The 23465-nt window shown below is 38.3% G+C and overlaps 1 protein-coding gene and 1 pseudogene across 1 annotated transcript; both read left to right on the top strand.

The window, feature by feature from the left end:
- Nucleotides 1-877: 877 nt before the first annotated feature.
- LOC142446398 (olfactory receptor 8K5-like) lies at nt 878-1821 on the top strand (annotated as a pseudogene).
- A 15403-nt stretch (nt 1822-17224) lies between these two features.
- LOC142446397 (olfactory receptor 8K5-like) lies at nt 17225-18169 on the top strand. The gene has a single exon (XM_075548147.1). It carries the CDS (start codon nt 17228-17230, stop codon nt 18167-18169), a length of 942 nt encoding a protein of 313 aa, XP_075404262.1. The 5' UTR covers nt 17225-17227.
- The last annotated feature ends 5296 nt before the right edge of the window (nt 18170-23465 follow it).

Here is a 23465-nt window from a genome sequence, read left to right as displayed (position 1 = left end):
AGTGTGTAGCTCTCTGGATTCCTGGCAATAATCCAGTCTTATGTATGACCGCTCTAAGGCTCACTCAAGTCTTCCCCAGCTACCATTCTAGGATTCTGATGTGCCATTTTTTTTTACCATCTGGTTACTGAGATTAATCAACCAGGGAGAAAATTGGGGGGCAGTTCTCTTGTCTGTTTTAGCATTGTTGTTTATGACAGAAGCAGTTTAAATCAGCCCCAAACTTTGCTTGCCAGGCAAAAATGAATTTTCTGTAAATCAGACTTTATAACTGGGGACTCCTCATAATTCCTCATTTGGCATTTCTCATTTATGATAATAGTAAAATCGACTTTCCCTTGAATTATACCTAATAGTGACAAATTGTAGAATCTAGGTCAGAGTAACACTAGTTATGTCCAATTACACTCATGTGTCCAATTGTCTGAGGCTGGATTCTCCATGATCTGGAAATCATGTAGTGTTTTGGCAATTATGAAATCAAGTTATTAATGATGCAGTTAGCAGTTATGGAATGATGTGCTCCACGTCCATTGTGTGATTTCATTTCTTCACTTTTGTCTCATTTCAATTTTTGCATAGTGACCTCTTCTTTGAAACCTAACCACATTGATATGTGTGGACTGGGTGTTTTGAGGATAAATGTATATTTTCAAAATTACTGAATTGATGTAATACTGGGTTATAATGAGTTTCCTACCTATGCTCCAGTTAGATGTGGCAACATCTTTTACAGTTCAAATTTATCTTAAAATAAGATGTGATTATTTTTCCATTTTTGGTATTAATAAAACGTTCAGTTGGTCTACAAGTAAGGTAATCTGTTTAGTAAATACCATGCACAAGCTAATGTCAAATTTTCCTCTTCTTCCTAGACTAAATGGGTCAACAGAATCTATCCATACTGACTGAATTCATTTTAATGAGAGTCACAAAGCGACCTGGCTGCAGTTCCCTCTCTTTGGCCTCCTTCTCATCATCTACATGATTACACTGACAGGCAATCTGGGCATGATCAACTTGACCAAGATGGACTCCCGCCTACAAACACCTATGTATTTCTTTATCAGAAACTTGGCCCTGATTGATCTTGGTAATGCGACTGTTATATATCCCAAGGTGTTAGCAAGTTTAGCTTCCAATCAATATACCATTTCCTATTATGGATGTGCTGTACAGATGGCTGTCTACCTTGTGTGTATTATTTGTGTGCTCTATGTTCTGGCCGCCATGGCTTTGGATCGCTTTGTGGCTATCTGTAACCCTCTGCTGTACAATGTCATCATGTCTCAGAGACTTTGCCATGTGCTCGTGGGCATTCCATAACTCGTCAGTATTTTTCAGTCGGTGTTCATCACCGATAAGACTTTCACCTCAACCTTCTGTGGTACTAACGTGGTCAGTCATTTCTATTGTGATGGGGCTCCCTTTATGCTTTTGCTCTGCTCAAATGCCCGAGAAATTGAACTCATCATCATCACTTTTTCAGGATATAATGTGATTTCCACCCTCGTGGTCATTCTCACGACCTATGTGCTGATACTGAAAGCCATATTTCGAATGCATTCTACTGAGGGAAGGAAGAAGGCTTTCTCCATGTGTGGTTCTCACCTCACAGTGGTGGCTGTGTTCTATGTGTCATTGTTGTATATGTACTTGCAGCCTGAATCTGCTCACTCTTCTGATAATGAAAAAATAGCCTCTGTGTTTTACACTTTATTCATCCCCACGCTTAACCCATTCATATACAGCTTAAGGAACAAAGAGGTAAAGAATGCGTTACAGAGGGTCTTTAAGAATCAATGCAAACTTTGTATTTAACAGAAAATAATGTTCTAATAAACTTTGAAAATATGCAAGTATCACTTGAAAGTGTTTTAGTAGATAACTACATTCCCTTTTATTTCAGAGGAATGAGAGTGTGGAGCACAGATAATTTTCTTTACAATGAGTTTACATCCACATGAAGAATCACACATGTAATTTTAAATTAAGTGCCATTTTCTTCCCACGATTTGTTTTTTGGTGATAATTAGCGAACAGCATGGTGAGGAAATCTATGATAAGTTCCTGGAGAAAATAATTACCCATTTCCTAATTTACTTTTTCAAAGAATTTAGATATTTTCATACTAGTACAGAAAGAAGAAAGCCATGCCAACCAGACAATACCTCCTAGGATGAGTTTTAATTTAATTTTTATAAACACTATATATTATAAGGAACCCTGGTGGCATTTCTCAGTAAAGTTTCCAGTGACAGCTGCAAGGTCCACAACTCAAACCCTCCAGCAGCTCAGTGAGAAAAAGATAGGGCTATCTGTTTTTGTAAAGCCTAAAAAATCCTGCACAGGTTTACCATGTGCCAGAATTTACTAATAGCAATGAGTTTTGTTGTCTTTGATTTCACATGTCATTCTAAATCATTGTGTTGGTACTGCTCATTCATAAAACCAAAACCAAACCCACTGGCAACGACTTGACTGTGACTCACCTGAAACCTATGTAGTGTTTTTGAAGTTGTAAATCTTTACTAGTGCAGCTAATCTCTTTCTTAGAACAGCTGCTTTGAAGTGCTGACCTTTTCATTTGTAGTCCAATGTTTACCTGACAGCACCACCAAAAGTTTGTATTAGTCAGGGTGGACTAGAGAAACATATTTATAGACACTCATATGTGTATACGAAAGAGCTTTATATAAAAAGAGCAATTGCATATTGAAAAAAACCTCCTAGTTCAGTCCAGATCAAGTCCATTAGTCTGATATTACCCCACAGTCCCATACGAGTCTATAAAATCCTCTTTAGACTCAGACAATACATTCAATGATGCTGAATGCAGAAGATCACAAGCCAATCGGTGGAAAACTGTGTGGATCTAGTGGTGGTGGAAGCATCTCAGAACTGGTGTATGTCTCCACATTGCTTCTCCAGCTCCAGGGCTCTGGTTCCATGAGCAAAGCTCCATGAGGCTTGTCAACAGGGATGTCTCACAGAGAGAGTGGGTCTGGCCTCTAAACCCAGTCTTGATCATGTCCATAAGTCTGATATCAACCTATGTGTCCATAACCAGTCTATAAATTTCTTTCCATACTCATACAACACATGGTTTGATGCCAAATGCTGGAAAATCACAGGCCGGTGGATGGAAAAGCTTGTGGGTACAGTGGTGGTAGAAGTATCCCAGAGCTGGTGTGGGTCTCCATGCGGCTCCTCTAGCTCCAGGGCTCTGGCTCCATCAGCACAGATCCACATGTTTTGTCAGCTGGAAGACAAAGCAGAGAAATTTGCCTGGCCTCCAGTGAGCTATTTATCTCCATCATGCCTTCAAATGAGGTCATCAAGCTTAGAGGTGATCAACACTTTTTTTTGTTTTTCCTTTGCTGTTGTTTTTTTTTAATCATTTAATTGAATGCTAGCACAACTCCCATCACAATCCATCCATCCATCCACTGTGTCCAGCACATTTTGTACATTTATTTCCCTCATATTCTCAAAACATTTGCTTTCCACTCGTGCCCTTGGTATCAGCTCCTCATTCCTTCCCCTTTCTCCTCCCTTTCCCCTTCCCCATGAACCCTTGATAATCTATAAATTATTATTATTTTGTTATATCTTACACCATCTGACATCTTCCTTCACCCACTTCTTTGTCCGTCCCCCAGGGAGGAGGTTACATGTAGATCCTTGTAATCTGTTCCCCCTTTATCCCTCACCTTCACTCCACCCTTCCGGTATCGTCACTCTCACCACTGATCCTGAGAGGTTCAACTGTCCTGGATTCCCTACATCCTCCGGTCCAGCCAGATTTGCAAGGTAGAATTGGAATCATGATACTGTGGGGGGAGGAAGCATTCAAGAACTAGAGGAAAATTGTAAGTCTCATCATTGCTACACTGCACCCTGACTGCCTTATCTCCTCCTCGCAGCCATTCTGCAAGGGGACATCAAATTTCCCACATTTGGGCCATGGGTCCCCACTCTGAAATCCCCTCTTCAAAATGCTATGTTTTGGTTTTTTTTGGTCTTTGATCCCTGATCCCTTCAACGCCTTGTGATCTCACAGGCTGGCGTGCTTCTTCCATGTGGGCTTTGTTGTTTCTCAGTTCGATGGCCATTTGTTTATCTTCCAGCCAATAGGACCCCAGACGCTATATCTTTTGATAGCCAGGCACCATCAGCTTTCTTCACCACATTTGTTTGTGCAACCATTGTCTTCAATGATTGTGACAGGAAGGTGAGCATCTCAGACTGCTAAATTGTTAGAACAAAGTGTTCTTATGTTAAGGGAGTACATAAGTAGGGGCCCACTGTCCATCTGTTTCCTTAATACTAAACTATGTGCATATAAATATATGCACATAGATCTATTCCCCCCTCATCATATATAAATATATTTACATCTGTATATGCCTGTATTTAGATCTCTATAACTGCCCTTTGTCTCAGTTATTTCCTCTATTTCTTCGTAGTTTCCTCTTGTAATAGTATCATGTTCAGCCTTCATTTGATTTTCAGGAATTCCTCTCGGTACATTGCCCTTGATTCAACTCTGTCAGACCTCTTACACCTCTTATACCACTGACTTTGGATCACTTGTTGTTCCCTTGTCCCTGGATTTGTTAATACTCACTTCCTTTCTCCTGGCCCGCACTCTCCCATGTCGCCCTGGAACTGTCATTCCATTGTTCTCTTTTCCAGCTTGTTTATCCCACCTATCCCTTCCAGGTAGACATGAGTGACCACAATATGTACCATCACAAGACTGAGTACAAGGAAGCAACAATAGAAAGTAAAACAATAGCTACAACAACAACAACAGAGGGAAAAAAAACCATACAAATCGTTCAGGGCCTTTTTGTTGTCCTTTACAATTGCTTTCAATTCAAGTCTGATAGGGTGCCATGCCCGGGTCTCACATCTATCCCTGGGGACTTAATTGTTTTGCTCCCCTTGCTGCTCTGCTGCAGGCCTCCAGTGGCTGGCTTCGGCGTACTGGGCTCATGGTAGGCACAATTCCCTCCGTGTGTCTTTAGTGTTGTCCTGGATGTTGCTAAGGGTCAATGAGGAACGCTGTGTCCCATGGTGAGGCTGGGTCTGTGCTGATCTGAGCAGAAACATTGTCCTCAGGGCTTGGTGAGCCATGATGTGATTGACTCTTTTTTTCTCTCTTCCCCCCTCGTTGGCTCCTGTGTGCTCTCATCAGACAAGTCCCTCTTCTTGAACTGTAGCGTCAGTGTTGTCCTATGAAGTCAATTCTTCTGGAGGGGAAGGTAGTGCTGTACACTTAGTTGGTAATGGGGCTGGTCCCTCAGGCCTCTACATCAGTTCCAAGCTTCATGTCAGTTTGTTGCTGGTTTCCTTGATGTGCATTCCTCTGGTAGGCTGATAATTCTGATATTGTTCCATATAGTGTCAGACATAGTTCTGAGGTTTTCTTCAGCTTCTCTGATGGAGTTGTTAGACTTTTTCTCACGTTTATTAATTTCTGCTTGTGAATCCTCTAGGTACTGATGTGGTTCTCTGCCTCTTCCATTCTCCGGGTGAAGTCCATGAGATTGCTATTAGTTTTTGTTTTCTCGCTTCTTAACTCCTGTATTCCCCTTTGATGCATGGCCTCCTTTATTTCCCCTATAATTTAATCCTTTTCTTGTAATGCTTCCTTCATGTCTTGTATGACTCCAAGCAGCATTCTGATGATTTATTTCTGGGGGGAGGGGGGGTCAACACCTGCCTTTTCTATGACTGTCCTTAGATCCAGGTGGTTCTCTGGCAATGGATTTTGTTTCTCTTTGTGGAAGCAGCTTGCTGAGTTTTGGTCGATTTATTGGAACGAGGTGCCATTATTCTGGGTGTCTCAGAACCCTGGACTCTGTCCTTGGGAGGTTGGTGTTGCTGTTTCTGCAGGCTGCATTTAGTCAACTGCCTTGAGGGGTTGCGTTTCACCTTTTCCCTACTGGGGTTCCCCTCTCGCCTTGGCCTATGGTTTGTGCACTAACCACCTTCAGGTCTCCTTAGGGGCTGTTTGTAGCTGTGTAACCTGTAGTCTGATAGAAAGTGTTGACCCCAGTGCAGGGGAGTGTATTTAGGGGATGGGTTAGAAATTTGGCAATCTCTTTCTGGCTAGGGACACTTCCTACAGGTAGGCAGGTGGGAGGGGTGCCACCACTGGTGAGCCGATCTACCACTTGGAGCACAGAGGGTGGGGCAGACTATCAGGAAGAAGGGAGAATGCTGTAGGCATGCCCAAAAGGCCTGGCTTCTATATTAAAGCTGCAGAAACTCTGTCAAACTTGTGTCTGCTACCTGGGAGGCCTGAAGTGGTATGGCAGGATGGGAACCTCTGTGTGTGTGTGTGTGTGTGCACGTGTGTATGGGAGGGGTGGCAGGGAGGGGACTGGCTGGTGGATCTGATCTATGAGGAGCGCAGAGATGGAGTGGGCACCTCTAGGTTGTGACCTCTGAGTGTGTGGGGAGGTCTGGTTGGAGGTTTGTAGGGAGCACAAATACAGGGCCACAGCCTCTGCTGACTGCCTTGTTGCACTGTGATGCCGGGGTTGCACCTCCCAGGAGGAGGTGGGGAGAGTTGGCTGGCTGGTCCATGAAGGGTGCCCAGATGGGGCACGAATCTCTGTGGGGAGGGGGTATGCTGGCTGGGGCACATATATGGGACTCCAGGCACCCTGAGGCAGGTTTGGGGGTACTGGCTGGTAATTCTGCATGGGTGCCGAGGCAGGGCAGCAGCCTCTGCTGTGTACCTGGCAGGGTTGCCCTGTGGCACCAGTCCAGGCAGAGTGGGGTCGCTGCACACTGGACAAGAGACCCTGGGTGTCCCCAGGGAGCACTGGCGATAGGGTGGGAGTTAGTTTCTTGTTCAGAGAAGTGCTCTGAATGGTCTTGGGAATTGACAGACAAACTTGATACCCTTACTTGGCCCCCAAATATCCCCATTCACTGATTTCCACAGAGCTCCAGGCGTGAGCTACCTATCTATAGGTGACCATCTTCCTCCGAATCCCTCCACCCTTCACTCTTAAGAGTCTCAAGTTGACACCAGATTATGTAACTATCACAAGGGTGTAGAGCTAAATTGTACCACATTAATATTTTTTCTGTATTAAATAAATATTCTAAATGTAATGTGATAGGCTAAAAGACCCTTCTGCCATTATTTCACATTTGTTTTTTGTTACTTGTTACTGTGTTGCCTCTTATTCATGGAAATTTTATGTATAAGAGAGTATTACATTTCTGGTCCTTTGCCAATTTCAGGAGGATGCCTGATCGCTTAGTGGGTCACAAGTTGGTGTGTTAATGCAATGTTGTACGTTAAAACTAACCAGATGCTCCTTTGGAGAAAGATGAGGTTTACTGTTTGCTTCCTTAAAGACTTACAACATCGTAATCCCACAGAGACACTTCTAACCTGCTCTGTAGGGATGCTGTAAGAATAAACTATATAAGAGAGAATTTGTCTTTGTTTGTTCCTCTAACTTTGGAACTATGGATATATTTTAGCCCATTGTAGCATCCTGATCACTCTAATTATTTTATGCTTAGTCAGTGAAAATCTTTGGGGATGAATACTTGTTTTATTTCAAATTTTTGTTCTTTTAAAACTAGTATTTTCTTGTATTTTTTCATTTTAGACACATAAAAAATATAATTATGGGAGAGAAAACACAACTGAATACCAGTGTATTTCCAAAGGCAAGGTTTTCCCTTTCTGTTTTCCCTTAGCACAGAATTAAATTTAAGAAAAGTATGTCACCTCGTTAACATGATGACGTCTTAGAGAAGCAGACAGATAGATTTCCTACAGTAATGACAGTCTTTTCTATCCTGATTTTGGACTCATCTCCACAGACCAAATGTAATAATCAATAGTGAAGTAATCAGAAGTAATAAGGATGATAAAAAGTAGTTATATCCAGGCTATAATTTAAAAGAAGAAATCAAATGATTTGCCACTTGACTAGATATGAAATGGGAAAGAAAACCAACCAAACAAAACCCTTAAGAGTAACTCTGAATCTGTGGGCCTGCAGAATTGGAAAAATGAAGACGACATTTATTGAGGGAGAAGAGATTATTGGGAGACCATGTTGGGGAAATTTTGGAGGCTCAAATTTAGACATGTTAACATGTCGTTATTTAACAAGTACAAACATTCCACTCTTTGAGTTTCATGCGTTTCACTCTTTGAGGACCATCTCTTATTTTCTAGCACCTCTTCTCTAATAATTCTCTACTTCAACTAGTTTTCTACCACCATTTTCACATCCTTCTCATGTCCTTGCAGCCTTTGTTGTCAAGAAACGCAAGCATCAATACACTAAGTGCGCATTATCCTTTATTTCTTGGAAGACAATATCTGACAGAGCTAAAACACGTATACAAAAATACCCAATCATGAGACAGAAACATCATTAGAAATATATTTTTTAGGAAAGGTAGAATGTTTTGGTACAAATGGAAGCAGTTTAAGAAATCAGGAAGACAAGCTTAGAAAAGCTACATTAGTTAAAGAAAGGAACAAAAGATAGTTTATACATAGTCTGATTACCACCATTAGTAATAAAGTGGCAGATTTGGGAATATTTTGAAATTTGCATTACTGATGAGTTTAATACACCTCTACATGTGGCATGCATACAATATATAGCATTATACGAAGAGGAGAATACAAAATAAATGCTAAGCAAGTAACGTCTATGAAATTTGAGACGGTATAACAAACAAAAAGTTAACCAAAAGGGAAAATTTTGACTCCAGATAATTTGACTTGAGGCTGTTGTTGTCATTGTTAGTTGCTGTAGAATCTAACAATGGTTCCCATGCATAATGACACTACGCACAACTGAACAACGCTGCATGGTCCTGTGCCAGTGTCACAAATTTTCCTAGATCTACGACCATTCATTGTTGCAGCCGTTGGGTCAGTCCATCTCCCTGAAGACCTTCCTTTTTTCACTGCCCCTCCATTTTTCCATGCAGCGTATCCTTCTCCAGGGACTAGTCTCTCCTGAGAATATGCCCAAATATGTTACCTTTGTGTCTAAGGAGCACTCTAAAAATATTTTTGGAAGAGAGATCAGTTTGTCCTTATACCAGCGCATGTTACTTTAAATTGTCTCTCCCGCACCATAATTTGAGTGCATTGATTCTTCTTTGATATCCAATATCCTTATTCAATATCCTTTTTTATTCAATATGCAACTTTCACATGCACATAAGTCAATGGAAAATACCATGGTTTGGTTCAGGAGCACCTTAGTCCTCAAAGAAACATCCTTGTCCTTTAATACTCTAAATAGGTCTTTAGAAGTAGACCTGAAGAAATATATAATTATGTGTCTAATAAGTATATATAATATATATTATGCATTCTGTTTATCATGTTATGGCTTTGCCTCTAGGAGTAATAAATTATATTTATTAAATTTTGTTTCTTTTCTACCCATCCATGTGATTTGCATTTGTTGGAGCCACTACTGACACACCATACAAAACAACAACAAGACCCTTTTGGGTTTATGCTAAGCAAATTTATGTTGCAATACTAAGACATTAATACAGGAGACCTGTTCCGCTACCATATATCTCGATTTTTTAATTGATTTTTGAATATTGTGAACCACATATTAACTAATTCTGTATTATCACTGTCTTCTTAGGATCAGCTTGAACTTTTGAGGCTTTCCTCCCCTAACTACTTGGATGTTCAAGATTTCTTAAAGTGAAAAGCAAGTATGTCACCTTGTGGACAGAAGTTCCCCTGATCCAAATCCTGGATTTGCAATTGCCTTGCATGCACGTGAAAGCTGGGCAATTCATAACAAAGAATGCAGATAAATTGATGCATTTGAATTATGGTGTTGCCATACAATGTGGAAAGTACCGTGGCGTGTCAGAAGAGCAGACAAATGTGCGCAATGCAAATGCTCCTTACAAATGAGGACAGCTAGCTTTCAGTTCATCATGTACTTTGGACATGCTATCAGCAGGGACAAATCCATAGAAAATGACATTATGCATGCTAAAATAGAGGGTCAGTGAAAAGGAGGAAGACCATCAAGGAGATGGATCGACACAATGGCTACAAGAATGGGCTGAAACTTAATGACCATTTTGAGCATGGTCCAGGTCCAAAATGTGTTTATTCCCATTGTACATTGGATCACAATGAGCCAGAACGTACTCAAGGCACCTAACCACAACATAGTGCAGGTGTTGTAGATTGTGTCTCTTCAAAAATATAGATGTAATCCCATTGGGATATAGGTTTTCCTTTGTTTATTAAAAATGATATCTCATGGTGGGGTGTTCTTTTATCCTATTACTTGTGAGATATAAAAGGAGCAGAATAGCAGTGATAGGGGCAACCTAAAAAGAGTGAATAATAGATGCCACATGGAAATATTCTAGGAACGCAAAGGAAAACATTAGAAATTAGAAAGCCAAGGCAAATTTCCCAAGAGCAGACAAAGGAAACTTCCCTACAACTGATGTTCACCCTTCAGATCTCTAGCCTTTTAAACGGTGGGGGAAATACTCTAGGCTTTTCAAAATTTAATTATTTATCTGAGGTATTTTTGTTGTAGCAAGAAAGAAAGACAGTGAATAAAGAACTCAATCATTGTTTTCTTCTAGGCATTCAACAATAATCCTATGCTCTGATCTTTTTAGAATTCTACTCTTTCCAGCCTGGTGACCTTGAGAATCATTCAGTGTAGCTCTCTCGTCACTCTTTTCACAGCCTTGTGGAATTTTACTTTAGCCATGGCTGCTCTAAAATTCAGTAAAATGGAAAGGGATCAATTGTAGCTATGATTTTATAAACAATTCCTGATTCAACAATAACTTATTTGGAAAATTTCAGCTACCTCAGCCTCCACCAAAGTCCAATACATTTCTCCTCATTTCAAGTTCAAAGTTCCCTGAAACCCAGGAGGTTCCAGGATTCCAGAGATGCTCTTATTCCAAGTCACCACAAACACCAGGGGGTTTGACGTCCTTGTTCTGTATTTCTTCAGAATCAAACTCCTACTGTATCATATCGGCATTTGTTTCACGTGCATTTTAATTTGTACTGTCATAAAAATTATTTTACTTAAATGGAATTTTCAGTGTCATGGAGGCAGATGCTCCTATATTGCATTACTCCACTGGACTAGTCATGCCCACGGGTTCTGATTTCCATCACTCTCCTTTCCTCTGCACCTGAAGTGACCAGTTGTTGCCTCTTGATCCTCAAAACAAAAAGACACAGTTACCCTTGAGTCCACTCTGATTCACGGCAAACTCATTAGTGTCAGAGTAGACCTAAGGTCCTTAACTGTTTTTGGTTTTTTCCTTATTTCTAATTTTTCCATACCATATTGTAATCAGTTCAGATGCTTCAGCTACTATTGAATTGACCACCATTTGTTCGGAATTGGCAAAACATTGTGTAGAGGATCTGACTGGACTCTTCTCCCTTCACTCCATATGGGGTTGCTATGAGTTGGAATCAACTCAATGGCAGTGAGTATTCATCTATCTATGCGTCTATCTATCATCAATTAATATTGGCTTGAATAGAGCATCAAAGAACAGATGGAAATCTTCATGCTGGGACAATTATCATAATAACACATTACATTACAGCAATTCATAATTATTTACCATACAAATGGAAAAGGTAACTATACAAGTAACTCAAAATATTGCTAACATTACATAAAAATGTTATAAACAAAAATGTCAAAATGTAAAACTATTTTTTCTACATGTTCTCCTGCTACCTATATTCACATCTGGACATGTTTCTGTCTTACCCTTCCCTAAAGGAGCCCTGGTGGCATAATAGGTACACATTGCGCTGCTGTGTGCATGGTTAGTAGTTCAAGATCACACACAGCTCCAGAGGAGAAAGACTGGGTTTATTACTCCTGTAAACAGTTACAATCTCAGAAACCCATGGGGGACAGTATGAGAGTATGAGTCAGCATTGACTCCATCGCAGAGAGTATGGTTTTGAGATTAACCCTTCCCCTGTGAATACTGTGCTCTTCGATCTCACACTCCTTAAAACAGTAGTTTTGGCACCCTCAGGGAACTCAAGTCATGATCCTTTTAAGTCTTTGGTGAATTTGGGGAACAAAGAGAATTCTGAAGTTACAAGATTAGGGCAGTAGGTGGGTACAGCAGTGTAATTTTTGCTATCCTAGAATACTGAGCCGGTGATGGAAATGGTTTCTTGACGAACCTTTCCTGGACTTTTTGTTCTCACCCTTACACTTCCAAATCTCCTTGAAGCTACTTCATAATAAACTCCAAATGATAGTATTCCCTATCAATGAGAAATTCTACCAAGATTTACATTTTGGAATTCCCCATATTGTCACAATAACCTACTGAGCTGACTTCTGCCTTGAATTTAATTAGCCCAGCCTTACCTCTAGGAAGCCCCTATTCTAATTGCAAAGTACTATTTTTAAAGGCACCCAAGGAGATTAACATGAATCACTGAGAAAGCATTCATCTTTGGGCTAGAATCTCTAGCAATACTTTTGGTTGACCCTTGACTATCACTGATTTGTGTATTATGGCCAAGTGAAATGAGGTTTTAATCTTTGTCACTTTATAATTTCAAAAACACACATAACATAATTATGTAATTACATGTAACTACATAAGCGCAATATCTTCTGAATGTAAGAATACCCGTTGACTTTAAGTAGATTCTGACCCATGGGGACCCCATGTGCACCATAATACAACTGTGTTTCATTAGGTTTCAATCCAAGATTTCTGAGCTCCTTCTCCGTATACTTGAACTTTAACCATACAGTTAGCAGTAGACTGTGTTACCTATTTTCACCACCACTCGAATCCAGAAAGGATGCAGTATGGTAAATATATGAGTTAAGTAATGGGATTAACAGGTATGAATAAAAAACAGTCCCTGAAAAATATTACCCTTGGTAATAAATTCAAAGAAAAATCCCTGTGAAGTGATGATGCTGATGTTAATTATTTCATCCTTCTACGCAGCTGCTCCAGGTTTGTTATTTTTCTAGACTGTGTAAATGATTGGGCACTTTTATATTCCTATAGATTGCTTGAGACTGTATAGATCACTCATGTTTTGATACTGTCATTGATTTCCCCCTTTCTTCCTTTCACTTGAGAATAAATAGGTTGTTCTAGATGATTAGAAGCCACATCAAGGGAATGTTTAATTCCCTAGAACATATGATTATATGTAGTCAAATATAGGCCATTTCCTTAGGGAGCATCCCAAAGGAGAAGGAAACCGTATATTCATTCCTTCCAAAGAAAACAAAGGAACCACTTCAGAAAGGCAAATCAAAATCTTTATGCAAGGTGAGTGGACCTGAATTGTCTTTGATTCTGGTTTTTGTCATTTGCAACATCCCGATTGCAGCTGCATCATGGCTATTAATACACGATCAATTTTAAGTTCACCATGAAAATTTAACTAGCATTTTATTAACTATGAGTCCATGTAATTCTATAGTATATACAGAAGCATGACTCCTATAAGTTAAGAGTTCAAGTTTATTTTTTGTGGGAACTAGCAGCGGCATTGATTACTGCAAAGGGAGGTCAATTCCTGAAATATCTAAAAATGTCATCACCAGATTAACATAATAAAATACAGTAAGGGTAGATTTACTTTGGACATTTCATCAGAAAAGACCAATTCCTAAAAAGAACATATATTTGGTAAAGCAGAGGGCTAACCGAATGGGAAAGTAGGATCCATCAATGAGGTGGGTGACATCACAGGCACAAGGAAGGACCCACACAGACCTGCAATCATGAACCTGTCACAGGAATGGTCACCATTTTATTCTCTTACACACAGGATCAAAAAAATTTACAACAACTCAATAGCAACAAATGATAAAAAAAATAAGGTAAAGATGCCAGGTAGAGAGAGTGCAGACCAGATGCATTTGAATTTAATAAAAGAATATTGTTATATTGTACATATGCCCATGGCAATATTTGGGTATTAGGTATTCATTTAAATCATGTTTATTCAACAAAATTTTTGCTCAACATAGAATATTATTAGTATAAGTATGAATCATGGATTATTTGGTGAATATTTAAACATTTACTTGAGAATTTCTCTTAAAATATCCTTTTTTAAAAAAACATACAATTAGGGGCTCATACAACTCTTATCACAATCCATACATACATCAGTTGTGTAAATCACATCTGTACATTCTTTGCCCTCATCATTTTCAAAGCATTTGCTCTCCACTTAAGCCCTTTGCATCAGGTCCTCTTTCTTTCCCCCTCTCTCCCTGCTTCCCCCTCCCTCATGAGTCCTTGATAATTTATAAATTATTATTTTGTCACATCTTGCCCTGTCTGATGTCTCCCTTCACCCCCTTTTCTGTTGTCCATCCCCCAGGGAGGAGGTCACATGTAGATCCTTGTAATAGGTTCCCTCTTTCCAACCCACTCTTCCTCGACCCTCACAGTATCGCCACTCAACCCTTGGTCCTGAAGGCATCATCCGCCCTGGATTCCCTGTGCCTCCAGCTCCTATCTGCACCAGTGTACATCCTCTGATCTATCCACACTTGCAAGGTATCCATTTTTGTTGTTACAGAGCATCATCATAATGTTTATCACTTGTTTATTTTATAACTTGGTTATTACTGTTTTTTCTCAGAATCAACATTATAAAATAATGCAGTTGGCTAATGGATTATTATCCTATTGTCATTATTTTTAAGAGTCATGGTGTTATTAATAATCACTCCAACTTAAATAATTCCTAGCTGTGGTTCCCATATCTGAGATTAAAAAAAAATTATTCACTTTCAAGCTGTGTTTACTGACAGTCCTCCAGATATATATGAAATGCATGTACTTACATGTGCAGAAATATTCTGATACATTGTGTTTCAAAAAAAAGGAAAATGACTACAGTAAAAGAATTTCGATAGCTTCAAAGAAAGACTATGACAAGCTCTAGGTTTCAGTTACTCTGTGCCCCATATAGGACCTTGATGAGGCCCCATAAGGATCTACCTGAAGCTTAGCTATTTACTGTATTGTTTGTTGCTAAGTGCCCTGACGTTAATGCTAAGCCATAACCCATGTCCAACAGAATGAAACACTACGACCTTGCACCATCCTCAAAATCATTTTTGTTCTTGAACTCAGTGTTGCAGCCACTGTGTTAATCCATCCCACTGAGATGGTTCCTCATTTTCACTGACCCTCTACTTTCCCAAGCATGATACCTTTCTCCAGAGATTGGTCTCCACTGAGTCCATGCCCCAAGTATGTGATATGAACTCTAATCGGCCACATTTCTAAGTATCATTCTAGTTGTATTTCTTTTTAAATAGATGTGCTCACTCTTCTGGTAATAAGAAGTGTATTACATTCTCAACAACAATAACATCAATTTTCAATGGCCTCAGTTTTTCTTTTGTTTGCCTTGCACATTGTTTAACGTCCACGTGCAAATGAAGTAAATAAGTACACCATGACTTAAGTCAGGTGCACCTTATTCCTCAAAGTGACATCTCTGCTTTTTACATGTGAAAAAAATCTTTTGCACAAGATTTGTCCAATGCAGTATATATTTTGATTTCTTGACCGTACTCTCCATTGATAATGCAGAATTACATAAATTAATAGTTTTTAACCAATTATGTTATGAGTGCCAAATTACAGATTCTAAATGCTTTATAAATTTTTTCATCTACATTTTATTATTATAGAAACATATGATTAGATTTTCCAAATCCCTGTATACTAATATACATCTTTGATTATTAGTAGGAATCAATACAGGTCCTTTGATCTTGAAGCTTATGCAAATTTGAAGGTTTTAATTTTAAATGGAAATATTATTTTAAATACAGATTGAAGCAGAAACGTGAATATTTAGTTAGATTGGAAATTCAGATTATTGAAAAATATTTTAGTTACAAATGTTAAAAAATCTATGAATATGAACTTTCATGAAATAATTTCAAGACATAGTTCAGTGTAGTGGGCAATAGACATGCTCTTAACAGGTATTCTAAGTAGCCATGGTGGTTCACACATTGCACAGATAACCACAAGGTCAGCAGTCCAAACACACCAGATTCGCTGAGGGAAAAAGATGAGGCTTTCTGTTCCTATAAAGAATGACAGCCACAGAAACGTATAGGAGCAATTCTACTCTGTACTCATGGTCAATTAGTCAGGATTTCCTCAATGACATTGAGTGTGTTTTTTGTTTGGCGCAAGGTATTCATACCCCAGAAAATACATTAATAAATAGCATATGACATAGTTGATGAACCCAAGAACAAAATGTTCTCAGCCTCACATAAAGTGTCATAGATAAAATATCCATTGATTTGAACCCAGACAATCTTGCCGACCTTCCAAGGTAAACTCGAATTGGATGAAGTGAAAGGAAATGGTCAGAAAGGTAAGAGAGAGTGCTTGTAATCGATCATGGTTCGGAGTCTAAGAAGAGGTCAGAGCAATTTAGGTGCTGAAAAATTTAAGGTTCATTAAATTCATGCCATCACCAACATTCTCTTTAAGAATATCAATATCCTACAACAATTCTTAGACCAAAATTGGAAAGGTTCTAAGGTAAAATGATGATGTTACTCTGTAGATCAGAAATAACAGAATATTTTCATATAAGCAAAATTATATGTTTGCTACTCATGAATATAAATATCAAATAATAATGGTTGTTTTATAATCTATGTTATGTCAGTAAGGTAAACATGAGGCTGTTAACCAAAAACCACTGGACTGAACCAAAAGTTCAGTGGTTCAAACTCACTAGTCAATCACGTACCGATTGAGGCAGCATGCTCTAATAAAGATAACAGCATTTAGAACTACATGGGGATGTTCTACTCTGTTCTATAGCATCAATAAGTTGGAATCAATTTGACAGTAATGGCTATGTCTGTACATAATGTATTTCTTATGAATTTCTCTTATTTGGGGTCGAAAGAGAGTCTAAAGATTAACTTCAAAATTAGAAATTTATTTTCTCATACACACACATGAAGAGATTCATTGATGATTCAGTGATACAATTCTTGCCTTCAAATTGTTTGAATACTTCTAAATAAATATATATTACAAGTCTCTCTCTTTCTCTCTGTCTCCCTCCCTCCGTCCGTCCCCACTCCACCCCCTCTTTTATCAGAAGAGCTTCCTGAACAAAATGGGCCAACGTAACCTGACAGAGCTGACTGAGTTCATTCTAATTGGACTTACAAAGCGCCCTGAAATTCAGCTTCCCCTTTTTGGGGTCTTCCTACTAATCTTCATGGTCACAGTGATGGGGAACCTAGGCCTGGTTATCTTGACCAAGATGGACTCGCACCTCCACACACCCATGTATTTTTTTATCAGACACCTGGCTTTCATTGATCTTGGTAATTCTACTGTCATTTGTCCCAAGATGCTGATAAATTTTGTTGTGGAGAAAAATACTATTTCCTATTATGAATGTGCCACCCAGCTGGCTTTTTTCCTTTTGTTCATTATCAGTGAATTCTTCATCTTGTCAGCCATGGCCTACGACCGCTATGTGGCCATCTGTAATCCTCTGCTCTACAATGTTATCATGACCCCAAGACTTTGCCATGTGCTTGTAGGTATTCCATATCTCTACAGTACCTTTCAGTCTCTCCTGTTCACAACCAAGATTTTCACATTGACTTTCTGTGGCTCTAATGTCATTAGTCATTTCTACTGTGATGATGTTCCCTTGATACCTATGCTCTGCTCAAGTGCACAAGAGATACAACTGCTGATCATCATGTTTTCAACAATTAACTTAATATCCTCCCTTCTGGTCATTCTTGTGTCCTACGCACTGATTTTGATAGCTATATTTCGAATGAATTCTGCTGAGGGCAGGAAAAAAGCTTTCTCTACGTGTGGGTCTCATCTGACAGTGGTGGTTGTGTTCTATGGGTCTCTACTGTTCATGTATCTGCAGCCCAAATCTGCTCATTCATTTGAAACTGATAAATTTGCCTCTGTGTTTTACACTTTAGTCATCCCCATGCTTAATCCCCTGATCTACAGTTTAAGGAACAAAGAGGTAAAAAATGCCTTCCACAGAGTCTTTAAGAATCTACGTAAGCTTTGTATTTAGTATTCAATATTCAATATTATTTGGAGGCAAGTGTCAAGCATGTTATTGCCCAAACACAGGACTGCACTCAGAGTTGACCTGGCACAATGAATATATGGTTCCATAACAAACAACAATTACAAAGCAGAGGCAGATATTTTGTGTCCTTTTTATTTATTCAAATACTTTCTTATAATATAAATATATTAAATTAAATGTCAAAATTTTCAAAATATTGCTTGTTTCCTATTAAGTACATCCCTTTTTAATTCCATAGAATCTCACAATTCCACAGTGGAAAAGTTATTAGGCATCTCATTGGTAAATTTTGCTTTAATTGTTTTTTTATGGGTTTCATTATCTTTTAAGACAGGAATAATCTTAATATTGTTACCATGTCTTTTCTGAGATAAAAATAATAAATGACCCAGTGTTATCAGTGTCTGATGCTTTCATGAATACTTTTTAGTTTTATATAATTTTTACTATAAAAATAATTTCTTATCAATTCTGTTCTACATAGCTTGGAAGTATGTTAGGTCATTTTGATCTGTTAGCATTTAATTTTATACTGTTACTTCTTGCTTAATTAGCCCTGGTGCTAATTCTCATTACATTTTTCTAAATGCCCAGATAGTAACTAAGGTTGAGAAATTTCACAATAAAAAATGCAGTAGAGGCAGAGTAAAGAAAGGCGGTAGGGAAAATATATCATAGATATCTGAAGTGCAGCAGAACTTACTAATGGTGAAAGTAAAAGGAGATGATAATACTTTTGAAATCTTGTAAAACCAAGAGAAAATATTTACATTTCTTATTTATATGTTTAATATATTGGAGAATACCATAGATGGTTAAATGGAAAAACACTATATCAATTGGCATTAATATGGAGTGAAATAATTTTATTGGCAAATACCTAAATATATTATTAAAGTTCAAAGGTGGATATTCCTGTTCATTTGCAGAGGATGTATAATGACCTATGTTCTACTTAATGAATAGATTATTCTATAGGTGAACAAATATTTATACCATTAAGTACTTTTATTCCATAAAAATTGGAGAAATCATAACAATTAAGACATTCCTTCCTTTCAAACAAGCAAATAAAATTTTCTATCTCTCATGCTGTCATCATTTTATGATCTGTTTATATTTTACACAAAATTAAATTGTTTGTTCTGCCTGTTTTACCTTGGCATCAACAAAATTCTAAAAACAAATGAATAAATACGTCTTAACAATGCAACAAGATGGTCAGTCAAACAAAAATGTAAAAAAAAATATGATCATTATTCTGGCAGTCCTTTTTATAGCTCCAGTTGGTTTTTTCCCAGGCTCCATAGAATGCCACTAATTTTAAGCAGTGTATAATTTAATATATTGTATCAAAATATACAATTTTCTTTTTAATCCAATAATATATGATTGAGCTAAAATTATATGCAACTCCCATTCTATACAATCATAGAAATATTATCAGAAATGTAGATTATGAAACAATCAAAACTCTTCAAAAAATCACTACAGTTTATGTCAGAAAAATTCCTATAGTAAAAACAGTTAAAAGAAAAATTATTCATGTAGTCACAGTCCTCTGAATCAGAATGACTCAATGGAAGTAGATTTATTTCTTATGGTAATCCAAGATTTATGAATAAATTTACATATATAGTGATATTATTATATACTATTATTTGGAGTATTATTGAGCGCAATGATGTAGCTCACACATTTTATAGGAACTATTTAATACTGAAATGAATCAACAAGAATGGAAATTAGGCGCTTTAAAATTGTATTTTACACAGTTGCAGAAATTGTCTGGTCTGCTCCATGCGCAGCAGCGTTGAAATGCAAAGGGAGTGCCACAGGGCAGCAAGGGGAGCAAAGTAACCAAGTCCCCAAGGAATCCTGGAAATAGACTTTTGACTTGGGGGACAGGGCTTGGCATCTCATCATACTTGATCAGAAACATTCAAAAGGGTCAGCAGACAGACCTGAAAGTATATATTGTTCTTTGGGGTTTTAATTCTCATTTTATTTTATTTGTTCATTTGTTTTTGTTGGTTCATTGGTTGGTTTTTGTTTTATTGTGCCCTATTTCTATCAATATAAGGTAGGCAGGATAAAAAATCCCAGAGAGAAAACAAGAGTACCAGCAGTTCAATGGGTATGGGAGTGGTGCAGGTGGGGAGGGGAGGTAGGGAGCCAACAAACTCAGAGATAAGGCAACAACAAGAGATCTTAAATTGATGGGGAGTAGGGCATATAATGCCTGGTGGGGTTTGATCCAAAACAATGTATGTGAGTTGAAATACTGAGAGCCAAATGAAGGGTGAGTGTGATAGTAGGATAGGAGTACAGTGAAAGGAAATAGAGAAAAGAAATAGGAGGCAAAAGATATTTATAGAGGTCTAGCTATAGGCATGTATATGTGTAAATATATTAATTGATAATGAAAGGGATAGAGGTCAATGTAAGTATATGTATATATTAAGTAATAAGATAGTAGATGGACTGTGGGCCTCAACTCAAGTCCTCCCTTAACACAAGAACACTTTGTTCTGATAACCTGACAATATTTGACACTAACCTTCCCAACAAGATCTCTGAAGACAAAATGGGTGCACAAGCAAAGTGGTGAAGAAAGCTAATGGTGCCTGGCTATTAAAAGATACAGCATCTAAGGTCTTAAAGGCTTGAAGTTAAATAAGCAGACATCTAGTAGGGAAGCAACAAAGCCCACATGGAAGAAGCACACAGCCTGTGTGATCATAAGGAGTCGATGGGATCAGGTATCAGGCATCAGAAGATCCAAAACAAATAATCATATTCATGTGAACAAGGGGGTTAGGGTGTAGAGCCAAAGTCCAAATGTAGACAGTTGGACACCCCCTCACAGAAGGACCACAAGGATGGGACAAGCCAGATAGGTTACAGTATAGCCTTGAGGAAATATGCAACATCCCTCTAGTTCTTTTATGCTTCCTCGACCCAACTATCATGCCCCTAGTTCTACCTTACAAATCTGGCTGAACTGGAGAATACACATTGGTAGAGATAAAAGCTCTCGACACATGGAATTCAGGATAGACAATCCCCTCAGGAACAGTAGTGAAAATAGTGATATCATAAGGGTAGGGTGATGTTTGGGGAAGGGGAGTGGGGAAAGGAGGAACCTAACACTAGGTTGGATATGTAGCACACCCTCCCGAATGGGACGAATAACAGAAATGTGGGTGAAGGAAAAGAATGGACAGTGTAAGATATAAAATAATAATAAACCTATGTACAGTTTAGAGACTCTAAATCTTTATGCGAGTAGGCAGCCTCATCTTTCTCACAGAGAGTCATACATGGATCTGAACTGCTAACCTTATAGTTAGCAGCCTAGCAATTATAACTAGCACCATCAGATATTATATTTTGTTAGGTGTCATCCAAATGGTTCCAACTCAAAATGACCCTGTGTACAACATAAAGAAACACTACCCGCTCTTTCCCCATCCTCACAATTACTCTTATCTTTAAACCCATTGTTGAAGCCACGCTGTCAGTCTATCTCCATGATGGCCTTTCTCTTTTTTGCTGTCCAGCTATTTTACTATGCATAGTTTCCTCCTCCAGGAACTGGTCTCTCCTGACAATGAGAGACTCTAGAAACTACATTTGATTGATGAATAGTTTTTAGCCTAAAATAAAATATCAATTAAAATAACTATTAAAATATAATTGATAAAGAACATTCTGAAACATGGGGGGAAAACTAATCACAACTTCATAAGGAGAGCTAAAAGTCCCAGGGTGAGCAAATAACTTAAAATTGAGAACTAGTAGGAGGCCTCACACTCCCTGACCTAAACACTGCTCCATAGTCACAGTAGTCAAAACAGGCTGGTACTGGTCCATAGGCCAATGAAGCAGAGGAGAAAACCCAGAACTAAATACATCATCCTAAAGGCAACTGATCTTCAACCAAGGACCAAAAACTTTCAAATGATATAAGGACAACTTCTTCAACAAATGGCGTTGGATACATTTTATCTTCATATGCAGAAGAATGAAAAGATCACCCACATATCTCCCCATGCAAAAAATGTACTCAAGATGGGTAAAATACCTAAATGTAAGCTCGATAGCTAGCATGATCATCAATAGGAAAATTGTCACAAACTTAAGAGTGCTGTTGAAGGGCATAAATAGACTACAAAGTGTCATAAAAGAAGCACAGGCAGTATAAGACAAAATAGGTGATTGGGACATGTGAATGATCAATCACTTATGCACCTCAAAAACATCAACAGAGCAAAATGAGAGTCCATAAATTTATATTTTTTCCCAATGACACAGTGAACTAGAGTTTAATTGCCAACATTTATAGAACTCTACAATAACTCAATAAGAGTTTTAAAAGGACCCAGTTAAAAAGTGGGCAAAAGACATGAACAGACAATTCACCACAAAAGTACAAAAGGCTAACAAATATGTGTAAAATGATCATGAGCTATGTGGAAGATAGAAATTAAAATTATAATGAGATACCACCTGAAACAGATAATAACAACCCAATTAACACAAGAAAGCCCCAGAAAACAGCTAATGCTAGAGATGATTTGGAGAGAATGGAATTCATATTCACTGTTGGTGGTTTTGTAAATATATACAACCATCATGGAAAGTGATTTGAAACAAGCTAACCAACTGGGATTTGAAATGCCATACTTTCTAGAAATACCATTATTGGGCATAGATCCCAGAGAATTGAGACAAAAGACCAGTGGATATATGCTCTCTCATGTTTATTGCATAATTCTAAGTAACTGGAAGCAGCCCAATTGCCTAACAGAGTAAGAATGGATAAAGAAACGATGCTACATGAACACAGTGGAATATGCATCCCTAAAAACCAGTGACGGAAAGATGACACAACATATGACATGGAAGGATCTGGACCCCATTGTGCTGAGTGAAGTTAGACAGTCACAAGGGAAAAGTACTGTGTAAGCACCCCATTCTGAATAAAAACATATAAATAAATTTCAGAGATCAAGTTCCAAATAAAGGGACAAAAAGCCTGCCTACACCTCATGAACAATGCATTACTCTCCTTATAAGCACTAAAGGCTTGAAGATAAACCAGCAGCCACCTAGCTCAGAAGCAACAAAGCCCACATGGAAGAAGCACAGCAGCCTGTGTGACCATGAGGGGTTAAAGGGATCAGGTATCAGGCATCAAAGAACAAAAAATCATATATCATTGTAAATGAGGGTGAGTGCAGAGTGGAGACTCAAAGCCCATCAGTAGGCAACT

The sequence above is a fragment of the Tenrec ecaudatus genome, chromosome 4 (assembly GCF_050624435.1).
Source record: "Tenrec ecaudatus isolate mTenEca1 chromosome 4, mTenEca1.hap1, whole genome shotgun sequence".
Lineage (NCBI taxonomy): Eukaryota > Metazoa > Chordata > Mammalia > Afrosoricida > Tenrecidae > Tenrec > Tenrec ecaudatus.
The sequence above is the reverse complement of the archived record's forward strand: the minus strand, read 5'-3'. Positions and strand labels throughout refer to the sequence as shown.